The sequence below is a fragment of the Cheilinus undulatus genome, linkage group 20, assembly GCF_018320785.1.
Source record: "Cheilinus undulatus linkage group 20, ASM1832078v1, whole genome shotgun sequence".
In the NCBI taxonomy this organism is placed as follows: Eukaryota; Metazoa; Chordata; class Actinopteri; order Labriformes; family Labridae; genus Cheilinus; species Cheilinus undulatus.
The window spans coordinates 20,592,703-20,611,972 of record NC_054884.1 but is presented as its reverse complement, the minus strand read 5'-3'; the positions used below and the strand labels follow the sequence as shown (position 1 = coordinate 20,611,972).

The following is a 19,270-nucleotide window of genomic DNA, read 5'->3' as shown; positions in this document are numbered from 1 at the left end:
CAGACACCTGAGTGTATCTCTGACCTTTTCCAGCCTTACAGTCCCCTGTCAATCCCTCAGGTCATCTGACCAGGGTCTATTTGCTGTACCTTGAAAACTAAAGGCTGCTTTAAGACATATTTTCAAAGTGTTGTTGACCATATTTATTTTGTTGTTTTCCTGTCTTCTTTTTTATCATCTTTTGTCACTTTATTGTTGTTAGTATTGTTATGTTAATATTTCATGAAGCTCTTTCTGACCTTGCTCTATGAAACACCAAATAAACTTTACTAACTCACTCACTTCCTCTGACCTCTTCATGAACTCACACTCTCACCCACACGCCCACACCAACACAGATGGACGGGCGCTAATAAAAGCATCACTTTCTGACATTTACTGATTCCATGCTCTTCAGAAGTCATTTGTTTGATTGTGCACTGTCCTTTCATTTTCACTGCCCGTCCTGACCTCATCTATTTCATGGTACAATGAAAGTCAGTAGATAATCAGAATGAGAGGTGTTTATGAAAACCACAGCATTAATATTTCAGCACTGGAATAAAAAAAGTACTTACTCTTTGAATCTGTTGCAGCAGGAGGGAGGCAGGGAAAGAGAGAAAAAGATGAGTGATTATTTAATGAATACATCACAGTATCTCTGTTCTAGGAAGGATTACATTTAAATGAACAAGCAAGCTGATCAATTGGTCTTCATTACAGTCAGTTAGCAACAGAGGATAGTGATTATCAAGCCAATGATCATCACTCTGTTTCCCTTTCTTTAGATCGCCTCCCCACTCTTGTCCTTTGTCAGTTATTCATCTCTTTTTCTCAGTGGGATGAGTAGCTCTCTCCAAAATCACTGATCCACTTTAAATGTGTGTGTGCTTGTTTGTGTGTTTTAGGAGACGGATAAAATTAATGGCGTTTCACAGTGGTTAGCTAAACAAACTATTACAATTGGCACAGGGGAACAGGCTGCCATGTTGAATCGTTGGGGGAATTGACTGGCCCAGGTGATAAAATGATGAATAGCGCTAAAGGACGTCCTGTGGGAACAACTGCCAGTTTTGTCTATTTATTTTTCTGACTATTGGGATTCTCTCCACAGAAATTCACGAGTTCTCTAAATGGCTTGTTATCTTTTTTTAGCCCTCCTATTTAAAGTCAAATGGTGCTTTATTCGACCAGCATGTTTCGAGGACTTCAGCCGCGGCAAATTGATGTGAAAGTAGTTGGTTTCACTTCAAGCACAGTCTTGTTGTTGGCTGGACTGACAAGCACAGAAATCACACAAAAAAGCCCATTTTAAAGAACATTGCTTTGTAAGTTATGATTCTTTGATGGGCTTTATAATGACATGTAATGGATGAAATAGGAGCCTATGAAGTCTAAACAATAATACACCAGCCTGTGTGCTCAGAGGGGGCGCTGACTTCTTAGGTCTTACTGGTTTCATTATTTTCTGACTGCCTAATTCTTTCAGTGAGCTTCAGATCCCTGCCTCTGTTAAAACATTAGAGAACATTAAAAACTAAAAACATTTATATGTTATACATTAAAATTTATACCAGAAGACTGTATTTTTAGAACAGTGGTTCCAAACCTCTTTTCCTTGGAGCACCTCTTTCTTATTGAGTGATTTCAACTGTAATCTGGTTCAGCAAAACCAAACTAAGGTCTATTTCCTAAGTTAGTGCGGTTTGTTTGGCCTGGTTGAACAGCTTTCACTTAAAGACCCTGTTAAGTGAAAATAGATTCATATTTAGGTTTGTTGTATGATAGGTCACTGTGTTATGAACCCCCAAATCAAATTTCAGTGAAATAAAACTTCTCTAAGTGTATAAAATCAAGCTTCAAAATCCTGAAAAATGAGGCAGTAAAATCTGCTCCAGGATGATGAGGGTGTGTCTGTTGAATGAGCTGAAGCCACACCCACTCAGGAAGATACGGTCCTCTCAGATTAAAAAAAAAAAAATGTTACAATCTGAATGTTGTCCTATGATCAGAGTGCAGCTGCCTGGCTCTGTGCCAGAGAGAGTCAAATCTCTGTTTTTATGCTTTAAATGATCCATAGACCACTGTGGCTCATAGATTTGGCAGATTTACCTCACAAAGAACCGAAAAACAGCATTTAACTGACTGTTAACTTTCAATAAAGGCTGTGACATCAGCTAACAACAGACTGTACTGAGATGAACTGCTCTGTCGTAGTGTTGTTGTATTGTAATGTACTGTTAGAGGGGCGGGGTCATTCCCCACTGTGGGCTCGTGACATCATGAGCCCACATATTTGACCCGCCCACATTAAACCAAGCCAGGAAAGAGATGAAAAACTTTCTAATGGTCTAAATCCAGAATTCAGTCACATTTAGATCTCAGTGTTTTCACATGTTTACAGCAACCATATTCAAACATATCTTGTGTGTTAAGACAAAAACTTTGGATTTTACTTTACTGGGTCTTTAAAATCAAGATCAGACCAAACTACCATACTAAGACAGCTTAAAAAGTGGGGTTTTTCACTTTATTCTGCTTCTGCTTTGATTTTAATTTCATTCATAGTGAGGGTAGAATTTAACAGCATTATTGTCACATGATGAAAATCACATTATGCAAGAAGCAGTTCAGACCAAGTTCGCACCAACATGTAGGGTATGCACCTCCACATGACACAAGCTTTGTTCAATCCTTCGAAAAAATGCTTCTTTTATCAATTACAACAACAACAAAAAAGTACTATGAGCAGTTGTGTTGCAAGGACGCTGGAAGTGATGCATATTTGTTTACAGCTTCACAAAGGATCAATTTAAGTTTTGTCTTTTTTTCCCTCTCTCTTTGTGTGCAATGGCGTACATATGCTCGCTTTTCCTCTCTCTCTCTCGAAAGCGATTAAAAAAAATAACAGTCAATAACGATCATCAGACAAGATCTGATCATGTGAAGTAATGTTCCATGGGCTTTAAATAAGACCAAGTTTAACCATAAATATTGATTTACCTACAGTTTGTTGTTTGATCACACTAGACTGAGGCCAAGTTTGTATTAATATCAGGGATTTTTTGTCTGAAAGGATGATAAAACATCTTCACAAATATCGAATAAGACCTTTTGAGGAAGCTGGACACGTGCACAAAGAAGCTAAGCCCTGTCCTGTTGTGATATGAGATTTTAGTTAATCTCTTTAACACTGATTTATCCCCAGAAAAAAAGTATTAAAGCTTTTTGAATTATTCATACACTTTGATTGCATTAAAACAGGAAGTGCCCCGTACAATTGGACTTGGGGTGAAACCTTGGAATACCAGACTGCATGTCTGTCATCAGGCAAATCCAACTTGCAAAGCTCTAATTAGCAATGCTTGTACAGTACCCAAAATGGATCAGACCAGTCAGCGTCAGGTGAGTGGTGGAAGTTTTAGAAGAAATGCACTACATTTCTCTATTTAAAAAAACAACAACACTGAAATCTTTTCATGACGGAAAAGGTGCTCTTGCTGTTCTGACGACCTGTTTCAGGTTGAGCTTGTAATCTTTAGATGGGGAGTTTTAGTGTAAGTTGGTATAAACAATGGTTGTTGGTGGAGGGATTAGCTTGGGTGTAGCCACAGCAGCAGTTTTATCAGAGTTGTTGTTTCATGACTAAACATATGCTGGCCTGCAGCATGCGTTAGCAATCGTTACAGGTGGTGTTTAGTTGTACTGTAAAACAGTGTACACAAGGGCTGCCAGTAGGGTAGTGATTAGCTCTGATTAGATGTAGAAAAACAGCAGTTTAATTTGACCTTGACCACATTTCTTTGTCAAAACAAGAGCAAAAAGCCACACTGAAAGCTTATCTAAACAGGGATGATGCCTTGCAAATTTCCTGATAGGCTTCGGCATGAATTTCAGCCACTGACAAGTTATGTCGTTCAAACATTACTAGCCTGTACAGCTCAGGTTAGCACTGGAGCTGTGCATGTCTACTGCCTCATTTGGTCTTGACACTGTGATTGGCCCATCTTGAATGTAATAGACAGAACATTCATCCAATAACTTGAGAAGTACTGCCCTTCCCAAATGTTTGTATGGGAGGTTTTCTAGATGAATATGAAATATATCCATGCAATGGATATATGAAACACTCTATCTCTATGTTGGGTTAAGGCAGTGCTGCTGCTGGAAACAGCCACACACTCTTGTTATGTGCACATTAAACTGCTACGTTTTCCAAGAATGTTAATTGAAGTGATGCTATAGCTATTCTTAAATACCCCAGGAAATGGTAATACCATTTCACTGCTCCCTTTTTTCAATGAGAACATGTCTTACAGTCATAAAGCTGTTGTCTACATGACAAATATTACAAAGGTAAAGAACTTCCAGCATTTCCTGCTCATGGAATTTACCTGGCATCACTCCAACATATATTCACTGTCAGATTATTTATTATTATTGATACATTTTTGAAGAAATTACAAGATTCTGATACCAGTTTACAAATGCACACCCTCCTCTAGGCCTGGCTCCTCACTGTGACACTGATTGTTTTCAGATCTCTCCTGTCAACCTGTGCTGTTGTTCACTAAGTGCAACTGATTGCAAATGATGAAATTATGTTGGTTTAAGTTGTTTTGATATTTGATGTAATTCACATTAAGTCCCAATCTGACAAGATTTGGCTGCTGGATAATCAGACTGAGGTAAAAAAGTGCTGAAAACTGAACAGATTTATGGGTTTGTTTTAAGAAAATAAATAAAGAAGGTAACAATCACATAATATATATATATATATATATATATATATATATATATATATATATTTTTTTTTAATTCAATCCTCATTTACCTTTTTTATGTGACATTTTTATTCAAAAGCTTTAAAAAGAAGACACATAATTTGTACTTACTGTCTGTAGGTGATAATAACAATCAGTATGGCGGGGACACAGCAGATAATGATTATAACTGCCAGAGCCAACAGTGCGCCCTCTGTGTAGCCTACAGACTGCACTGCTTTCTTCACACTGGTCACCACTTCCGGGGTTCGGATCTCCAGGATGCGTCCACCAGGAGGGAGGAGGGGCTGGAACTCCTTATTGATGTCCAAGAGTTTACCATCAAGAAACCTTGGGATTGAAAACAAAATCATGAAGTGTACTTACAGTGTATTTGGCTATAAAATTACCCATAAAGCCTCTGCTTTCCACTGCAAATGATGCCAAAATCAAAAGGTTGTTGATGTGTGGTAGTGAAGGAGAAGATTCTCTGCCAGCTAGAAGTCAAAGAGTTATAAACTCTAATACTGGTCATCAGGTCAGTGAGTATAACTCTACAAGAATACAAACACACGCCCACACTGCTGTGCTGTTTCACTTGGACATCTTTTTAGTGGTTCTTTATTTTTCTACCTTAAAGTAGCTCACTGTCAAAGTGAAGAATGACAAAATGGAGTAAGAACTTCTCCTCCCCCTGTGCATAATCTGACAGAAAGCTTCAGAAAAGTACTTAAAAACTTCTGTGAATGGCAGTATTCCAGAAAACTAACTTATGCTGATAAATACAGAAAATAATTAATTTCAAAGCAACTTCAGTTTGGTCCCTGTCCTATTTTTTGATGTAAAGCTTCTGGAGGGTTGCCATTTTATTTTTCATGGATTTGTTGGCAAAGTTCTTACTTGTGGAGCTCCTGCCTGGATACAGCTCTGTTTGTCAGCGGGTCGATGGCATAAATCATGAGGTCTGACTTGGCGTAATCTTCCTGCTCCATTCCATCACCGTGGCGGTGCGGGCCAATGGTTTCCACCACAACCTTTGCACCTGGTATTTGTTCCTGGACGTAGCGTTCCAAAATGCTGAGGATGTAAAAGAAAAGACAAAAAAGTTATTTTAAATGCATGCATTTTCTTCCATCACTTCAGACTCAGACTCATGCTGTGCAACATTGATTTCTCTCCACAGAGACATGGGCTTACAACAGGAACAGTCCCACTGTGAAGTGTGAGTATGCCAGTGTGTTTGTGTGAGTGCATAAACAAAAGGACAGAGAGTATGGCAGAAAATACACTTATTGTGTTCAAAAGAAACTGTGACTTTGTGGTTATTATGTTCATTACTGAAATATAACACACACAATGGAAAATGCAGTTTCAGCTTGAGTGTAAACATAGTTATGTTTTTTGGGGGGAGATAATACAACATTACAACTACATTCCAGATAATTCCTGAAACAAGCTGACCTGCATCAGACAGTGGAGTTTCTGAAATTTAAAAACATCCAGGCTCAGATTAACAAGATCAGAATTTTCAGTGCTTTAACAGGAACTTTATACCACATTCTTTGTCCACTGAAATCCACACTTATGTATGGATTTGTACAGCTGCTTTTAAATGCACAATAGCATATTTTGCTGCAAGAGCACTCTCAATCAAAACAATGACAAAGGATGTTGAGTAGAGTCACACTGATTCTTAATTCACCATGAAACTTATGGTGGTTCAGTTTTTAGTAAATACACTTCATGGAGTGCAGTTTTTATTGAAAAAAGACCACAATTCAAAACATGGGCATGGGTTAGGTAAGGGTTAGGACACTGGTTCCCGACCTGGGGTACAGGGCCCCCCCAGGGGGGCGCCAAAGATCTTAGGGGGGGAGCAAGGCTTTGTCTGCTCTGAGGCTGCCAAAATTAGATTTGCAAATAAAGCTGTTATTAAGTAGTTGGTCTTTTGATAAGAAAAGCATGCATAGGCCTTTTTTAGTTTTTTTAGCAGTGAAAAAATTACATTTTGTGTTGATTTTTGATGGAAATGTGTCACTTTTTCTTCACTCTTGGGTCCTGGGGGGCTCCGCTTATAAGAACATGTAGGTGGGGCTCCAAAGAAAAAGAAAAATGGAGGATAAAAAGGATACCAAAAGTTAAAAGTAAAAAAACCCGACCTTCAAAACTGAATAACAAAACATCTAACAAAGCTGAGTGAACAATCTGCTTACAAAAAAAGCTCATCCACCATGAATTGTAGCTTATGTAGCTAACACAGCAATAAGCTGCATAAACTAAGTAGTTAACTACTTATACAACTAATGTAGCTAAAGCTACTGCTCACAAAGCTCATGTATACCTACGTGAACAAAGCTGCGATGCTATGAAGCTAATGTTTGCTATTGTGGCAGAAACTTCTAAAAAACAAGAAAATTAAGACACCCACAACAATCAGCAAGAGAAACACACTGGGTTTTATTTACACCTGCAGGTGGACACACCAACCATGCCCTTAAAACAGCCATGGCTGAATGTGCAAAATCTGTTGGTCCAAGCATCTTAATGTACACTTATGATGTTACAAAACAGGTCATATTTTTCAGCCTCTTATCCTTCAGGTAGCTAATTGTAAGGCTCTAATACTCCAGTCCAAGTGTCCTGTTTTGCTCCAGGACAGGTCATGTCTGAACATAGATGCTTCCAAGACAAAGAGCAGATGTTTAAGGTGAAGACACAGTCACACATAGCTCTGCATGCCCCTCAGGACAATATAGACATTTATGTCAAGCAAATAAAGCTATGTTTGCTAAGGCTTACATTGCTAAAGCTAACATAGCTACATTGTCTTATGTAGTGACGTTAACTACTGTATGTAGCCAGTGAAGCTATGCTGTAGCAATGTTTGCTAAGACTTAGATTGCTAAAGCAAATCTAGCTACATCTTAAACCAAGATACCCATGCACAGCCCAGGTTGTCAGGTGCCCGTTGGTAGCAGGACCAAAGTAACAAAGAGAATTTCAGTGTGATGCAGATTATTTCTCTTTGCTGATGTAGCTATATTGGCTTACATAGTGAAGTTAACTATGTAGCCAGTGAAACTACGCTAGTTTGAGCTAAAGCTAACAAAATTAAAATGAGTCAACTATGACCTTTTTCTCTCTTTTATGTCATGTTTGCAATATGGTTATTTCAGAAAATTTGTTTATGGATAAAGTTGATTTTGAAAAAAAAAAAGTAAAACTGGAAATATGTTGTACAAGAAACTATGTGTGCTATATTAACAGTCTGCAAGAGGGGACATCTGAGATCTATGGTCTGCAACCAGACTGTCTTGAAAAGTTTGAGAAAACTCTGTTTTGTAACCTTGTCTTAATCCAGCCCTTTTTTACTAAGTTATCCTGATTTTACATAAAGTTTAGAACAACGCAAACTAAAGGTTTTAATTTGGATTGAAAAACAAGATTTGATTACTTTCCTTTATCTCATGTTTTAACAGTGGCCATTTTTCAACAAAGAAATGATTTGACCAGTCTTATAACTTTAATGTTTATATTGCTGATGAAGAAATGGGCGGTGTGTCTCTGAAAAGCCTGTATGCATAAAAAGAAAAAAATATTTATTGCAAATGTAAAGACAGACAATAAGCCTCAATTATTATGATTAATTTTATTACCTGAAAAGTTACCTCAGTCTGCTCTGTAACTTTGGTCTAGCTGTGGTGGTCTCATCCCTGTCACAGTCCCACTGTGAGTTCTAGCTCAACAAACTTCTCAGGGCTGCGTACTTTCTGGGACATTTTATTGTAATAAACTCTCTTCTTAAGTACAGCTCTATTTTAGCAGCTCTGGTTGATTTCCCCGAGGTAGCAATTACAGCTTCCCTCTCTTATGAAGCTAAATCAATACAGAGGAACCTCTGTTGGGTTAAACTTTAGAATATAAAATCTGCATCAAATAACGGTTTCAACTTTATGTCAGCTCTAGATGATTGTCAACTTGTAAGAAAACTGTAACAATTACTAACTTCTCAAGCTCACAGTGGCAGCTCTTTATTGATAAGTTGTGTCTTTTTTCATTCATGTTCAATAACATGGTAACATTATAAAATCAGTGGGCTATTGCTTGAACATTATCACTGCGCTGTAAGTTTTGTTTAAACACAGTGTCAGTGCTTCAACACTGCTCCATTACCATTCACAGAGTAGATGCTGCATGCTGGACCAACGCTCTCTGCTGCTGAAAACAAACAAGGGAAGAACAAAAGGCAAAGAGTAGATAATCCCTGTTAGACAGTATCTGTCCATGTGGGATGCTCTAAAAGTGGAGCAAACACTCACAGAGAGGCAAAAGTCAAATCACAGGTCAAAACTAGACCTTGGTTGGGGATTGTGGACTTTACAAAAAAAAAAATCAAGGAGCAGAAATCTAGTGGCACAGGCTTCACAAGTGTGGAGAAGTGCAAGAAGACATGCTAAATCTGGGTCAGGCATACAACCCTGAGTGCAACTCTCAGAGCAAGCAGGGCTGCATGAGTCAGAGGGCAAAGCTCTCAGCGTGAAAGCATGACTAAATATGAACACCAATAAGTCATGCCTTTCAAGTCAAAGACCATACTCTTTGATGATAGCTAAGTCAAAAGCCTCATATATGTATTCAACCATGAATCTGGACATCTTAATTTATTTTCTCAGTTTGATTCATGAGTCTGTTGTGCCAAATTGCATGGACCTTCTTCATCTCTGCAGAGCAGACTATGTCTTCAGGCACAGAGTAGATGCAAATTATCAACTAGTTTTTTTTTTTTCTTTTAACATTTACTTAACCAGATTTTTCCACTGAGATTGGAGATCTCTCTTGCAAAAATCAACACCATTCAAACTTGGATAGTTCACAATCAATCTTCATAAACATGAGCAAGAACAGTTGACACAGAAAATTTGGATTCAAGAGTTATCACTAAGGATTTAAAAATATTCAGGGTCACTAGGTCTTGCAGATTTTATGCAGAATTTCTCAAGCAAAAGGTGCAGAAAACCCATGTTGTAATGCAACAGGTTTTAATAAATTGCACAAAATGAAGTTACTCATGAAGTTACTCACTACTTGAGTAGTCTTTTAATAAGGTACCCATTTACTATTACTCAAGTACTTATTTTTATGAGTACTTTTATTTCTGCTTGAGTAATTATTATTGTTAAGTAACAGTACTTTTACTTGAATACTGTAACTGTGTACTCTACCCACCACTGGACTTAATCACATTTTGTCTGATGAAAAGGCACCACAGAGGACACTATCATGTTTTGCCCAGTGGAAGGGTACCTTGTAAGGTTTTTCAACTCAGAGGTCACCCTAGAGGACACTTTGTCACACTTTGTCCAGTGAGAGGGCACCCTGGGTGTACTTCTTCATGCTTTATGTACCATAGGGGCATCCTTCAAGAGATCATTCAGCTGTGTTTTTTCAACTTAAGTTAGGAGACAGACTAACAGCACGTCCTGAAAGCCCAGTAGCTGTAGGAAGTGCTAATAAGATGCTAAGATCAACAATGAAAAAAATCTTGGGGAAAAGAAACAGACAACATTGCTCACCCTCAAAAGCTTCAAGAATCACACTAACAACTTCCATGATAGCAGAAGTGCTACTCTGTCTTTTTTCTTAATCCTGAGTGAAAAGCAGACAGTATGGAGTTGTACTACCACTACTATTCTTTTACTTGATCACTAACCAAGGTTTCAAGCACTTTAGAGAACACAGAAACCGTTTCCCAAAGTCAAGAAAAGGATCTTGGAACAGCAGCTTTTGAGGGATACTACGTCATCAACTGCCCTCTGAGGACTGTTGAGGATCCTCAAATTCTTGTAAAGGACTGAGTTCCTCAAAGAGAGAATTTTCAAGGAAGCACATACTCTATGTATCCTCTGGTCAGGGGAATTACCCACAATCCAGTGCTCAGTGATTTCCTTCTCTCTCCCTCAAAAAAAAAAAAAAAAAGAAAAAAGAAAAGAAAAGTTGCGCAATGTCAGGAAGAGGCCAGGTCCTTGACCACTGTAAATATATTATCATCATAATCTTATGTTATCAACATAAAGCTGGACAGTTCAAAGCAGCACCATAGTATATGATTATATTACATGATTATATCATATTGTATGTTAAATATGACTATATTGTTATATAAAATATGATTATATGATATGATAGTGTATTAGACGGTACTGGGTAAAAGTTATACAACGCTGTTGTCAGTAACATCTCAATTTTGATTTCTGCTGCTGCCAGGTATATGGGGGCGGTCATTCCACATACCAATACTCCACACATTCACATAATCACACACTTGTTAGCTTGTTTCAAATTTGTGTTTAACAGTTGCTGGGTAGAAATTTTGCTTAGTCTCTGTAGGACGCAACTCGAAAAGAAACCCTCCTAATGAGAAATGATACTGGACTTTGAGAAGGATGTCGAGAGTTCATAGATCCTTCTGAAACTGTAAAGGACAGTAAGATATCCTCTCTTCACATTAAAACTGCCAATGGGTAAAATTTACCCAAGGCTGTTCTTTAATTGTATCTTACTTGATGTGTATACAGTTTTAAAGACTGTCGGTCTATGACTTTTCCTAAAAGTTTGTTAAATAGCACCTGGTGTCAAAAAAAAAATGCCTAAACCAAATTTTTTTTCATGGATATTTATATCTAGAACCACCATGCAGGTCAAACTTACCCCATAAGAAAGCCTTGATTTTCCCACTGTTTTATTTCACACCAGCAAGAAATAGATACCACAATGGAAATACCTTCTCTCTATTGCAGCAATGCCTAATCAGAAGTTCATAGATCAACCTTCAACATGGATATGACAGGGAATAAAAGACACTTACCAATGTTAAATGTCAAAAGGTAATCTCAGTGCTTTTAATGAAGAAGAATTCTGTGATGAGGAAGTTTCGCAATCAGTCCAAAGACGATTTTCTAGGTGGCGGATCATCCTCCAACAGTGATCTAGTTTGCTATCTGTGGTTAATTAGCTGTTCAATGTCAGTGGTTAACTAACAGTCCTCGATCAGTGCTATTTATGAAAATCAAGGCACTTTAATGACAGGTAAATTTGACCTATTGGCTGCTTTAGGTATGTAGAGATCCACAGCAGTTCTAGTATTAAACGGAGGAATTACAAAGACAAATTTCCAATCATCAGGGATTTATTGATCTTTGAAGGTAATCTTATACAGATATAAAGCTGCATTGATTACCGCTATTTTGAAATCAGTTTTTTTTAATACAATATCACTTTCTTATCTTACATTTGGGCCAATATAGTATGAATTTGATTAAGAACATATAAATTGTTTATTACCTGAGCAGCTTATCTTTATTTTTCTCCACGTAAGTTGGCGGCACATTCGATACGACCACTTGCATGTCCAGCTGGTTCACAACTGACACCTTTACAGCAGAAAAAGGGAACAAAACCATTAATATGCAGCTAAAACAGCAGTTTCAGCTGTCACGTTTCCTAAAGCTTATCAGTAAACACACACACTCCCCTCCAAAAGTATTGTAACGGTGAGGCCAATTTCTTTATTTTTGCTGCTGACTGAAAACATTTGGGTTGTTCCAATACTTTGGGAGGGAGTGTAGATGGCACCACTGTTTATGATTGAAAAAGAAGAGATAACATCCCCAACCTAATTTGCTTGATGCTTATAACTAATACAATTTATTTCCTCTTCTGTACATACCTTGAGGATACACTGGAAGCCACATCCTTCCTGCAGGAAGAGCTGTTTAATTTGTTTTACAGATAACGTAGGACAAAATAAACCCCCTTAGTAAACCTGTCATGTCAGAAACCTGAATATACACACCACTATATCAGCCTTGCTGCTGTGTCCTTGACCGTAGTTGTCTGTGGCAACCACCTCGAATTTAAAATACGACCTCCTCATGTTGCGGTACATGATCGCAGTCTTCACCACGCCGCTGTACGGCTCGATGACGAAGCCATCTTTACTGTCTTTGGTGTCTCTCCCAGCGGGAGGGGGGATGATGAGGCGGTACATCATGGAGCTGTAGTTCCCCGTGTCTCTGTCCAGGGCCTGTGAAATGAGAAAAACAAGAATTACCACAGTGTTATTATAATAATCATCATCATTATGACTGTGGAGCAATATCAGCAGCTTAATCACCATTATAATGGAATTCTATTATCATTATCATCCATGCAAACAACATAGTGATCCAGCCATGGCTGCAATTATCTTAATCAATTCTTGTCTGTGATTATAACCATGATTAGAATCAATTAATCACAGGTGTTTCAGGAGCTGATCAATGCACAGCACTGCCATTTTTATTGATTAGTTTAGGATTGATCTCCTGTTTGTTGTCAATTTGGCACACAGATGAAGTTGTTTTTCTTGGTTGTTTCACACTAGCAGGGGTTAAAGAGGTGATTTGAGAAAATGTCCCCCTCATTCACATGTTTATGCAAACCTCACATTCACATCCACATGCTCTCAAACGGGCACCAATTTATTCCAAAGTCTTTAAAAGAAGGCCAATGCTAAAGATTAATCTCTCCCACTCCCACAACATCCATGCAAAGCTATGATGGCAAGAAACAAGACAATACTTATTTTATCTTTTGACCAGGGAAAAAGGGGAAAAAGAAAAGAGGATATAAGGCAGGAAGAAAGAGGTGCATGTATAGAAAGAAGGAAGAAAGTGTGCAAAGATCTTTTTTGTGTATGTTTTCTTCCTGCAGGGGGAAGACTAGGGCTGAACAATTTGGGAAAATAATCTAATTGCATTTTTCTTTTTACTCAAAATTGATTTAATATGCGATTATTTCTTAAGTTCCTCATCTCATGTATTTTTACAACAAAAGCAAACAATAATTAATTCTAAACTATAACCAACACAATGTTGGATTAAACTAAGGCTGAACAAATTTGAAACAATATCTAATTTTGATGATTTTTGACCCATTTAGCAAATTGGACATGAACTGTTGTATTAGAGGGAATGATAATTTTCTCATATTTAACAAGAAAAACATACAAAAATGAAAGAAAATAGGATTTCTTTTGGTACACACCTTCAAAAAATATGCAACTAGAATGATTTCATGATATGAAATACATAACGCCTCTGCTGCAAAAAGTTTTAAACTGGTATTTTAACACAAATTTCAGGTAAAAGAAATATTGCACCCTCTGAGATTTGAAAATTGCAGCAGGTCATATTGCCATTTAATCTAATATGTGATTAATTGCCCAGCCCAAGAGAAGATGGCATACATTAAGCCCTGCAGTGCTGTCAAAAATCTGTGTCAAGTACAAAGGCATTAGTGTATCACAGATCAACTTATATAAGAGAGTTTATTCTGAACAGAAAAAGTGGTAAAAGTAAGAGTGCTCAAACCTACTGAGAGGAGTTTTTAACTGGTGATGAAACAGTTTCAGTTGTGAGGGTTTCTTTCAAAATTCTAACAAAATTTCAACAAAGTTCAGTGAACGAAAATACAAATTTATGTGTGTGTCCATCCTCTAGGGTTATTCAAGTGTCAAGAGTAAACAGGTCAGGAAGTAAGTGGTGCTGATCATGAAAAAACACAGGAGAAGAAGAGGGCTCAATGCTACATTAAGTCAGTGTTGATAGATTAAAAAAACTCTTGATATTGTGGACATCACCTTGGAAGAGTAAGATAGAACACTAAGGGAAGGACTTAGGAGAAGCCTGACAACTGCTTCTGGGTTATAGATTGCGATATAAAGGACAAGGGAGCACTTGTGAGCACTTTACATGAAAACTGTAAATATTCTAATTATTGTTACAATAAAATCTAAAGATGATAGTAATGCAACTCATGGGTGCTAACTGCCAAAAAATTCCACACAGGAAGAAGATAAAATGATGGGTTTGGCCCCCCTTTGCAGCTGTAACAGCCTCCACTCTTCTTGGAAGGCTTTCTGTTTTTGTGGGGATTTGTGCCTTTTCATTCTGCACCACACAAATAAATGGTGAACCGGCCTTTCCCAGTCGTGATTCATTGATGATATCAATCTATGTGTGCTGGATCAGTGGCATCACCACTAACCACATTTTAACCCCTTTTCACTACTGTTTCAGGTCAATTTTGCCACTTTGTTACCCCTTCTTCCCTACTTCAACTTGCCATTTTTGCCACTTTTGTGCCATTTTTGCCTATTGTAACTTCTTTCACCACTGTTTCTGCTCAATTTGGCTATTTTTTCTACTTTTACCAATTTTCTCAACTATGTACTCATTTGTTCTACTCTCTAACCTGTTTTTACTATTTTATCTGGTCATTTAACCAATTTTTCCCCATTCCCACCAGTTTCTGCCAACTTCCCCCTTTTATGACCAATTTTGACCATTTTCCTCCCAATTTTGCAATTTTGTAACCCATTATTGCCCCTTTTATTCCATTATTACTAGTTTTCCCTATTTTGCCACTTTTCACCAATATTTGCTGCTTTTTGCACTTCTGTAACACAATTTTGCCACTTTTGTCCCATTGTTAATGCTTCCCCCCCACTTCTGTAACTCTTCAACTTTGTTTGCCACCTCTTTCACGCCAGATTTAATCAATTTCTGTCACTTTTAACTCATTTTTGTCCATTTCAGCCCATGTTGTTTTGCCACATTTAACCAAATTTGGCCACTTTTTAACATTTTTCACCATTTCCACCAATTCTTGCTTGTTTGTTGCATTTTCATAACCCATTTTTGCCATCCTTAAGCCACCTTTAACCAATTAATTGCTTTTCTAAACCTCTTTTAAAAAATTTCCCCCAAATTTGGACACATATATGCTAGTTATAACCCAGTTTGTGGTCTTGTTCACGAGTGAGGGAAGAATGGAGCAGGAGATCGACAGGCGGATTGGTGCGGCGTCAGCAAAGATGCGGTCTCTGCATTCGCTGTCATGGTGAAGAAAGAGCTGAGTCGAAAGGCGAAGCTCTCGATTTACCGGTCGATCTAAGTTCCCACCCTCACCTGTGGTCATAAGCAGTGGGTAATGACCAAGAGAACAAGATTGCGGATACAGGCAGCTGCAATTAGTTTCCTCTGCACGGTGTCTGGGCTCTCCCTTAGAGATAGGGTGAGAAGCTCGGCCACCCGGGAGAGACTCGGAGTAGAGCCGCTGCTCCTCCGCGTTGAGAGGAGCCAGATGAGGTGGCTCGGGCATCTGGTCCGGCTGCCTCCTGGACGCCTCCCTGGTGAGGTGTTCCGGGCGAGTCCCACTGGGAGGAGGCCTGGGGAAGACCCAGGACCCAGGAGACTATGTTGCTCAGCTGGCCTGGGAACGCCTCGGGATCCCCTGGGAAGAGCTGGACGAAGTGGCCGGAGAGAGGGAAGTCTGGGCTTCCCTGCTTAGGCTGCTGCCCCCGCGACCCGATCCCGGATAAGCGGAAGAAGATGGATGAATGGAACCCAGTTTGTCAGTTGCCAAATTTTGCAATTTTTCTGCTTATTTATCCCAAAAAGTTTTCTTAGTTCCTTCTCCTTTTCTGGCATCCTTACATTTTGGCACCTCCGCATACCTCTATGGGTCAGCAATTTGGCTGGATCCCAGAAAGCTCTCCTCTTTATTATGGGCAGCCTTGCCCTTAATACAGCAACAAGAGCTTTTAAAGCTCCTCAGACTTTCTTCTTTGCTGCTTTCGGTAAGGAATAAGCAATGTTGGATCCATAATAAGAGCACTTGGTACTTTACACAAGAATGGTTGTAGCAGTGGTAGCTTTCAGCTGTTGCTTGATTCTTTTGTTGCTGTTATGTTTAGTCATGTCATCAAAGTCATGAAGTTCTCAAAAAATCTTTGCTATCTGGATTATTTTCTGTCATCTCATCATGCCTCCAGCAACAAAACTCATACCAACAAAGAGCTATTTTCAGTACAGACGCCCACAACAGGAAGAAGTCATCAAAAGAGTATTACCCACACTTCTACACATTATGCACTTGTGGTGGTTGTATTGGGAAATAAGTCAGAATTTGATTTTAAGGACAGAGAAAAACTCTGAGGATAAGTAACAGGAAGGTTTGCTGATTTGAGACTCATCTGCAGTCCGATCAATATTGGTGTTATGGCATCCCCCAAGGGACACAAAGTGTCTGACAGCTGATGGAATTAGTTAGACTTGAGAGAAACCGCCAAGAATGAGAACAGACAAGCCTCAAACTTTGTGTCATTGTTTCGTTCCAGGTTTCTTTCATCTCAGTTATTGCAAATGTGCTGCCAGCATCACTGTCTGTCTTTCTGGTCCAACCCCCCCAACACGCTTCGTATCCAGCCATTCATCCTCTCATGAATCATGCATATCTTCCCTGCCTTCTTCTGTCCGCTCGGTTTGTCTCTCAGCAGGATGCCAGTTATCTTTATCCAAGCATCAATCCCTCCCCCTTCCTTCCAACTCCTCTAGATCTATAGCCTCTCCCTGTGGTGATCCAACCTACTAGTGGGCTATTAGTCGTCCCTGTCAGGCTGCTCGAGTATTCAACGAGGTCAGACTACCTGGGAGGAGGTCATCATAAACCAGTCTGGGCAAAAAAAAAATGCAGTCTGAAAGCTGAAAATTCAAATATAAAACTCAACAGAGGATTAATAATTTGACTTTTTAGGCTAGAAAGACATCTTTTACACTTGTTACACACATTAACAACACATTATTCTAGTATGACTCTCAGTTCTCTCTGTTATTCTCTCAGCTTTCCTGCCATGCTCTCTGTGTGTGATCTAATAATACAAGAATATCCAAGAATGATCTTAAAAAAATGTATTAAAATATTAAAGCACGTACTTGTCTGCCAGAGACCCTGCCTGCGTCTATCGTGGCCCCCAGGCTCATTAAAACATATTGCTGCCTCTCAGATAGAAGAGCTCAAAGTGATAGACTGTGTGACCCATTTCTGCTCCTGAAAGGCTTTTTAGTAAAATGCTCAGGTTGTTTACACTGATAAGAAATTCTCCAGAGTTTGGTAACAATAAATAAATAAATAGACGGAAAGGAGACAAAAAGATGTATCAATTAACAGAGCTAAAGGTTGACGTCAAGGGAAAACCAGAGACTTATCTGAGTATGTCACCTATTTACTAACCAGACTGAAAGCTGGCTCTCTCAAGAAACAAATCCACAAAGACATCATGCTGATGCAAAGTAAGCTGTACAAGAGCATGTTTATTTTACAGTGAAATTTGGGATTTTCTTTTAACCACAAGTGTAACACCAGCATGAACAAGTAAGAAACAAAAACAACCCATGTTCAATCCATCTGTTTTTTCTTTCATGTCACAGCATAAGAAAAATCTGATCATACACCCAAGAACTGTGCTAGTGTTGCTAGAGCATTTGAGAGACAGGGATTGTTGAGATCTTGCCAACAACGCCAATTACTATCTTCCATTTTTGTCATTATTAAATATGTCATTATTAATATTATACATAAATATTATTATATAATAATATTAAATATAAATAAGTAAAGTGAAAAGCCATTTGAGAACTGAACGATTAACTGTCATTGCTAAGCTGAGTCAAATGATTCAGATCTCTACAAAAAGACAGATTTTCAATCACAACGAGCGAGGCTGGACAGACCCTTAATGTGGAAGCAGAAGCAAGGTCAGAGTTTACTGTGCCAAACTGTACAGCTAAATGTGTCCCTTCTTTCAGGACAAACAAGTAGCTTGAGTGTTTTTTTTTTTGTTTCTTTGATTTCATAAACAACACAAAAGTTTAGCATTTTGCTAGTGCTACCCTATGCAGAAATCACTTCCGGTCCTCAACTGGAGTCCGTAGCTGTGATGTGACGTCATCTGAAAACAACTGTTTTAGAGTGTGTCTCACCAGAAAGTACTGGTGAGACAAAGTTGACAAAGCTGACATCTGGAGTCCCACATTTTTTTTTTTTTTTATATATCAATTGGTTATTTACAGAGAAGGGTCACTGACGAGTTCAGTGGGTCTCCAAAAGTTGAACTAATCTCAACTGAGAGCACTGTGGTGTAGGGGCAAAAAATGCCAATCATGAGGACTAAAAACCCAGTACTGCATTAGTTTTGTATTGAAAATAGACATTGCTACTGTGCAAAAATGGTAAGGAGCAAAATTTAAAAAAACAACAGATGTGACAACTAAGGACTGACACTGATAAGAAGAATTTGCTGGATGAGGAATTGTACCACTTGTAATTCTTAAAATAAAGTTCAGATCTACAGTATTTCTGTTTATGTCCGTACCTGCACTTGTAAGACGGAGGTGAAAGTTTTCGCATCCTCTGCCACCCCTCCAATGTAAAGAGATCTGGTGAAGACCGGTGGATGGTCATTCTCATCCTGGATGTCAATTACCACCTTGGCTGTGTTAGCTAGGACACACAAAGAAACAAAATTCACAATTAGAACAATTTAGACTTAAGTATTTGGCAGAACAAAGGGTACAAGATGTGAGCTTCAGTGTTTGCTGATTAACAAGCTGTGTATGTCTGCTTGATAAATTGTAAGGAATTTCTGT

The 19,270-nt window shown here is 38.5% G+C and overlaps 1 protein-coding gene across 1 annotated transcript in view; it reads right to left on the bottom strand.

The window, feature by feature from the left end:
* The window catches only part of LOC121528360 (protocadherin-15-like), a 246,739-nt gene that overhangs the window by 45,320 nt on the left and 182,149 nt on the right, over positions 1–19,270 (bottom strand). Inside the window, exons 28-33 of the mRNA XM_041815789.1 lie at positions 18,997–19,124; positions 12,595–12,825; positions 12,084–12,172; positions 5,643–5,819; positions 4,875–5,093; positions 558–566 (exon numbers count right to left, since the gene is read on the bottom strand). Coding sequence (XP_041671723.1) covers positions 558–566; positions 4,875–5,093; positions 5,643–5,819; positions 12,084–12,172; positions 12,595–12,825; positions 18,997–19,124 — 853 coding nt within the window. The remainder of the gene's footprint in view (positions 1–557; positions 567–4,874; positions 5,094–5,642; positions 5,820–12,083; positions 12,173–12,594; positions 12,826–18,996; positions 19,125–19,270) is intronic.